Source organism: Orycteropus afer, unplaced genomic scaffold (genome assembly GCF_000298275.1).
Source record: "Orycteropus afer afer isolate SDZICR_OR568_19922 unplaced genomic scaffold, OryAfe1.0 scaffold00386, whole genome shotgun sequence".
NCBI classification, from domain to species: domain Eukaryota; kingdom Metazoa; phylum Chordata; class Mammalia; order Tubulidentata; family Orycteropodidae; genus Orycteropus; species Orycteropus afer.
This window is the reverse complement of record NW_006921973.1, coordinates 1,936,503-1,944,096: the sequence shown is the minus strand read 5'-3', so window position 1 is coordinate 1,944,096 and position 7,594 is coordinate 1,936,503. Positions and strand designations below refer to the sequence as shown.

Here is a 7,594-nt window from a genome sequence, read left to right as displayed (position 1 = left end):
GAATCCAGAATAACTGTGCAATCTTTTTGTCACTTATCTTATTCTTTCCAGCCAACTCATTGTTTTCTTTCTCTGTGCCCTTAAATATTCCTTTACAACCTCTACAGGAAAGTTGATCTGGGCAATATGTTTGTGTAAATTACAAGGTAATATTTATAAAATATCTAGACAATAGCTGTGTGATAAACATTACAAACACACTTTACAGATACATTTATATGTCTAAACAAAAATACAATTTAAATTCATATAAAAGTACTAATCATACATCTAAACTATACTCTGATAATATTGGATCTCCATTTAACTTTCAAACTAAAAATTGGAATTAAAGTTAGTTTTATGTTGAAATACCTTGCTCCTCAAAATATCTTTTAGCAGTAGTAGTTTCTCTGAGAGAAAAATAAATATGTGTATTTACATTTGGGCTGTTATTTGAGTTTTTTTTTGTTGATTGTTTTGTATTCCAACACATTACAATTTGTGAATTCTAGTGATATTATTTAACTGACATGGGTAAAGTGCTAGAATAACTAGGTTTTCAGTGCTTGAAATGAAAATGATTGTGCAGAGTATGCTGATTATTGGTTATTAGAATGCAGAAAGAAAATGACATGGCAAGTTGCTAAGGAAATTAAGGGTTTACTTTCTCCATGATATGCTTATAATTGCAGTGATTTTTCTGTATGTTTGCTGGAATGTTCTGATTTTGACTTGGGAAATAGTTTACCTATTTAAATGATGATGATTTCTCTAAGTACGGTTTATAAACATACCATTGCCATTATACTGTTAACCATAAAAACCCAGCTGAATTCTGAGCATTCAATGTAGCTGGGTTTTCCATCAAGATTATTGAAAGGGACCTTCAACTTTTTCCATCGGGGGAAAAAAAAAAAAATCTTGGTTGTTTTTTCATAGAGTGTCTTTACAAACTATATCAAAATAGAACTCATTACATGGGGGGGTGGAAGGAATCCCACAGCACTTCTTTTTAATAACTGTTCGCCTACAAAATTTTATTGGTATCCTTTTATGTTCCCTCTAGAGTATGTAATGCACAAAAGCATTGCCACGGAACATATAAAATTACAAATGAAATTTATTGTAAAAAGTAGAACGTCTTCTAGACTGATGTCAGTATTTATTTCATTCATAAACCAAAACTGCAGTATAATATATTCATTGTCAGCAAGTTCATGTGTGTAAATTGCCATCCAATGTCATTGACTGATATAAGACAGATATTGAAAAGACAATTTAAATTCACTCTTCCAAACATAAACTGTTCCACAAAAGCACTGTAAAAACTCCTTCAAGATTTTGGGTTGTGCTTGATATTTATGGTTAACTACATAATTTGGTCGTGTCATAATCCACTGTGTTTGGCAATTTGGCATTAAACGCCTTCAGAGCAGACTGAATTCTCACCACCTCACTAGTAGACAGCTTGAGTCTATGACGAAGCAAGCAAGAGAAAAGATCTAGAAGACGCTGACCAGGTGGGGAGAGTTTATTTACACGATCTCTTATCTCTAGCAGTTGCAAAAGCGCTGAGTCCTGGGATCCCTGAGTATACGGGTAGTCCAGCTGCAAAATCAAGTCCCGAATTGCTTCAGGGTCAAAGTGCATGCTGTAGCCAAACACTTGAATGTTATTGATTTTCATATAGCCCAGGTTCCGGGAAGGATCAATAAATTCCAGAGGTTCATAGTAAATGCTCTCATTGCCATTGGGGCCATTTGACTTGATGCGACTCCTCAGGTAGATGTGTACTGTCTCAAAAAATGTCTTCCATTTGTTCCCCAGAGTCAGCGTCCAGTTATAACACTGCAGGGGCAGGTCCAATTTAGTCCGCTCCCAGTCTGGAAAACTGTTTTCGTTCACAGGCATAAACCAGCTCTCAGAGTGGCTGCCTCCAAACGGATTGACGTAAACAGCCAACACTGGTTCCAAGGTGCTGTTTTTAGTTAAACAAATCTGTAAAGAGAGACCCAAGATCATATGGACCAGACTTGACTTGTACTTGTTACTCTTCAAGGTAAGTAGCATCCGCTTACGCCAAGAGGGGTCAAACCAGCTATTGAGGCGCATGTCGTTGCTAATGAAAATGGCGTGGACTTCTATTCGTCTGTCTGTTTTCTGCAACAGATATTTCATCTCGAGGTCTTGCAGGTCGGTCTCAAAACCAATATAGTGATCCGTGGACTCAGCGACTTCCGGCTTGCAGAGCCCTTGGCTCAGCATGTAGCCCGTGTTGCAGGAACCGCACCGGGTGCGGTTGTCTGGTGCACAGGTCAGGCAGGCTGAGGCGTCTCCCACAGTGCAGGGCAGGAACGAGGTGCAGACCACCTGGTCATTTGGACACGTGCAGGAGTGTGTCTCTTCTGAAAAGCTGCCCAGGAGGCCATTCTCATTGCAGTAGAGAAAAGACTGGATTCGAGAAAGCCAGTAAGTTGAGGTTCTAGAAATAGAAAACAAAACAAATGTACATAAATACAAAGACTATTTTTGTGCATTGTAATAGAGTAAACTTCAGCTCTGCAAGCTGCACTATCATTTCTTCAGGTCATCTGCAGTCAGCTAGCAAAAGTAATAAAATGTGTGTATAGTTCATAACTTTCAAAAGAAAAAATATTACATATATATTGCTGTTTATTAATATGCAAGATTAGATATAGATCAACTTGATTCAAATTTTAATACAGTGCTTTTGAACATGTGATACCTTCTGCAGAGATTTTCAAGCTTACTTGTAATTTGTGAGTATATTTGGGTCACTCTCTTTTTGAAATGATTACCAACAATAGATAAAACATAATTATTTCATCATCAATTATCTAGGATAGAATTAGAGAATACTAAATGATAATTGTTTTTTCATTCACTCTTAGTTCCATGGAGCACAAGTGTAGCAGGTAGCCTAAATAGAAATCAACAGAAAGTGAAAGAAAAATAAACAACTCTAAATAATCCATCAATGACTTTAAATCCTGAGGTTTTAGCAACATTGAAAGAGCGAGTATCCGCTGAGACAGAAAAATTATTCAGACACGTTTGATTTTATTCTTATGACCTGTTCAAGAAAATTGCTGAAAATATCTCATTAAAACCAACTAAAATTGTTTCAATAAGGTTAAATGCCTTAATTTAACATGTTTGATTTGAATCAGTAACATTCTTCCTATTTATACCTAGAAATCAGGCTAATCATGATGCCAATTTAAGATTTAACTTTTCATATTTTCTCAGATTACTGAAATATGATTGACATTTTAAAAATCTCAGTTTGAAAACAAAAAAAAAATGGAAGAAGGAAGGAAAAGTTTGCAGCTTTTTATTGGATAATTTCTTGTTTCTCCAATTTTTATTTCAGTTCTATTTACTAATGTCTATCTAATATGTAGAATACACATACACACACACATATACTAGCTGTATGATCATGAAAAAAAATTGCACATCCTCTTTAACCCTCATTATCCTCATATGAAAACTGGTAATAGAAATGGATAATTACGTAGAGCACAGAGCATTTTTAAGGCAGTGAAACTTCTCTGTGACATTGTTAACAGTGGACACATTGTAGGACTGTACAACACAAAGAGTGATAACACAATAATTGTCATCTTTGAGTCCCCTGCTTCAGCCACTGTGTCAGTCCATCTAGTTGAGGGTCTTTCTCTTTATCCCTGACCCTTTACTTGACCAAGCATTATGTCCTTCTCCAGGGACTGTTTCACTCCTGATAACAAATCCAAAGTTTACAAAGTGAAGTCTCACCATCTTATCTTCTAAGTACCATGTTCTAGCTATACTTCTTCCAAGATAGATTTGTTGGTTCTTCTGACATTCTACAATATATTCAGTATTCTTTGTCAACACTGTAATTCAAATGCACAGATTCTTCTTCAGTCATCCTTATTCTTTGTATAGTTTTTGCATGCATATGAAGTAATTGAAAAGACCATAGTTTGGGTCAGGTGCACATTAGTCCTCAAAGTGACATTTTTAGTATTTTAAAGATTAGGTCTTTTGCAATGGATTTACCCAATGCAATATGTTAGTTGATTCCTTGACTGCTGCTTGCATGGGCATTGTGGATTCAAGAAAAATGAAATCCTTGACATCTTTAATCTTTTCTGCTTTTCTGCTTTTTCATGGCAGAAATTAAATATTATGGCTATATTTGGTATTCTTATGTTTTTCTGGTGTCTAGAAGTGAGATTTAGGCAAAACATTGTGCTCAAACTTCTAGACTTTACACACCATTGTAATTTTAAAGAATTTTTATATGCAGACTATTGGTACAATACAGTTATTATGTGTTTATACATTCAGTAAAAATAATTTATTAAGATTTTCAGAACTATATTTGAGCCATTTATATTACATACTCATTTTAAGCTCTGCCCATTCTCCCAGTGGAAATGTTACACGTATTTTTTCTAAAGTAATCTCTTCCCTATTTTCCCACATAAATATTTCTTTTATTCTTTCACATCATCTATTTATTTTTCTTCATAATTTTTTTCTACTTAAAATTTTATGTTATTGTACACTTATGTATACTTTGTTTCTCCTATTAAATATTACACCTAGTTTCTCAGAAACTTGTGTGCTCTGCTTAGAGCTGTATATCCAGTGCCTACTAGAGTTCCAGCAGATCATAAGCCTTTAATATTTACTGAATATTGAAACAAAAATGAGTGGATAAATCAAAGGAAAATTTCTCAAAATGTGTTTTAAGGCAAAATGGAAAGCCCTAAACTGAACTTTAATACAGTTAGGAAGATCTATCTCCAAATTACAGGAAGTACAGTTACAGAGCCTACACTTTAACCTATGCACAACTCAGCATTATTACAAAAGCCATTCTCCATCTTCCCTAAATTCAACTATGGTTTCTATAGACCCACAGGAAAGGGTGAAACCAAAACAAACACTCTCCTCTTTATATCTCTAGAAATAAATATTACTGATTTGTTATCTGCATTTACTATCTTCCCATTTATTTCTCTTTCTCAATTGTTTTTTGTCCTTTCTTCCTTTCTTTCTCTCTCTGTTTTTAGTTCTGTTTATGCCTGTGTAATGTATAGATTCTATACACACACACATACACACACATACACACATACACTATCTATACTGAAAATTATATATTTTTTTCCTGAAAACAAAGCATAAATTCTCTCAGACAACTCATCTCTCTCTGTAACCCTAATCAAATTTCCAAATCATAAGAACAAAACAAAAATGAAGTAAGACCTAAGGCTAAAGGCAAAGCTCACAAAAGTAGGACACTTAGAAAGAATCATTTGGACATTTTAGAAAAACAGTGGCTTTTCCAGCTTTCAATCTTTTTCAATCCTTTCACATCCTAGTAGATGCATTACTGAAGGAATGTGTTTCGGCAATTTTGATTTCAGCTTGTCATGTATGAATAGTGATAACTGGGCACATTGTTAAAGTTCTGTTACCCTGGGATGGAACAGCCAACAAGCCAATTTTCTCACTTGCTGCTTCCTGTCCTTTCTCCCCTACTACTTACCTTCTGGTTATTTTACTGTATCTCTCGACGACGCATATAAGAGCTTAAAATCAGAGGCACTTGTGTGTAAATAGAGAAGTCTGAAAGCAGAGCCTTAACTCCATTTTAAAGTCTTTACATGAGTCTAGAATCCATGTTGAATTTTAAAGTTGCCTTTTCTTACAGCAGTTTTTCTAACCTTGATGCTGACCATGTACCCTAAAGGAACTATTCTTTTTTCACTGAGGTCTGGCAGGTACAGGATATCATAAGCTATTCCCAGCTTTTTCCACTGTGGCCCAACAGATGCAAGATGTGATGGCTTAAACCAAAGGGTCTTGATGCTCAGTATTATCAATAAATCTTTGCAATGGACTCCCAATTACAGGCATGGTTGAGAAAATTTTTATAGCAGGTTACCTGAAAAACTTGTCCTACTATTGTCCTGTGACCATCGTGCAATAAAGTGAAGAGAGCCTGTACGCTTGCAATTACATACCCTTAGTCAATCATGTAGGAGTTCTGGGGGCACAGTGCCTAAGGCATTTGACTGCTAATCATTCTGCAGAAGGAAAATGGGGCAATGTATTTCTGTAAAGATTTACTGCCTCAGAAACCCAGTGGGGGTTGCTATGAGTCAGAATCAACTCAATGGCAATGAGTTTGTTTGTTGTTGTTGTTGTGATTTGTTTGCTTGTTTTAATCAATCATGTAATCCCACTTATGTGTTACCCTCCTAACCCTGCTCAATCCCTATTTTTAGATATCCTACTTTTATCTTCCCTGATTGTCTTTCAGCCTATTATGGTTTTGTAACTTTTAGTTCCTGCTCCCACTGTAAAAATATTTTCTTCCTCCTTGTCCAGTTGAGTGGCCATCTTCACTCTGTGGATTTGGGTATCTTCTTGCTCTGGACTGTCTCTATCCCTCAATAAACCTCTTTTGCTTTTACTTAAACTGACTCTATATGGGATTAAGTTGACAAGGCAAAGGATTAGATAGGAAGATTGCTGAGGAGTAAGTTTTTGTTAATAGTGGGGAGAATCATTTGGAAAAAGAGGGTGAGAATGGTTACACAACTTGAAGAATGTAACCATGGTCACTGAATTGTATATGTAGAAATTGTTGAATTGGTGTATGTATTGCAATGTATTTTTTCAGCAAATTTTTAAAAGATAATAATGAAAAAAAAAAAGTGAAACAATTCAAGGAGTATAGGAAGTCTTTAACTATCAGCAAGAGAGTTTGCCATTTTGAAAATAATTCCTAAGAAGCTTTTACCCATTTCCGTCAAGTCGATTCCACCTCATAGGGGACAGAATTACTGCAAAAAATGGGGTAGCAGTGGGGACAACTGACCTATAACTTAATGAGGGGGAAAGAGCATCACTATCAGTATCAGTTCAAAGCTGATTCCTGTGATGCAGAAGTCAGACATAACTCCTCTCTTCAACCTTTTTACCAATTCTGACACCAGCCGTTCCCCTCATGGCTGTTTCTACTTCTCTGTTGGTTTTGGTAAATCTTTAGGATGGCCACACGGAACTAACAGACAATATTCATGGTCAAGGGGCTTATTAGGGAAGTGAGAGTTCATGATTCACCATCAGAAATGACTCAGGATATCATTTTTGGATCAGTTCAACCTTTTCTCAGCCATGCACCTGGGCAGGACTCTCTCTGGCGCTCAGCCCCTCTGGACCTCAGTTCCTTGGGCCTCTTGGCCAGCCTGGATTGTTCTCTGTTCTGGCAAGTATTACAAAACTTCTTTAAGCTCTGCTGATAAGTTGCTGTAGGCACCTCAGTCCTATAAAGTCTTAGCCCACAGATGCTCAGCTCTCTTGCTCAATGGTTGGCAAACCAAGTTCCATTAAAAAGTGCCCAGAGAGAGAGGCGGGGCAAGATGGCGGACTAGGCAGAAGGATTGCACAGATCCTCTTCAACAAAGAAAAGGGAAACCAATAAATACAGACACAGAAGATAATCTTGGACCCCTGAGCCTTGAAGGAAAGGATGCAGATTTGGACTAAACCCCAACTAGCAGAAGAATTTGCGTGAAAATAC

At 36.3% G+C, this 7,594-nt stretch overlaps 1 protein-coding gene across 1 annotated transcript in view; it reads right to left on the bottom strand.

The window, feature by feature from the left end:
• Positions 1-1,347: 1,347 nt before the first annotated feature.
• BRINP3 (BMP/retinoic acid inducible neural specific 3) overlaps positions 1,348-7,594 on the bottom strand; it is a 733,775-nt gene continuing 727,528 nt past the window's right edge. Inside the window, exon 7 of the mRNA XM_007953312.2 lies at positions 1,348-2,464. Within this exon, the coding sequence (XP_007951503.1) occupies positions 1,348-2,464 (1,117 nt within the window). The remainder of the gene's footprint in view (positions 2,465-7,594) is intronic.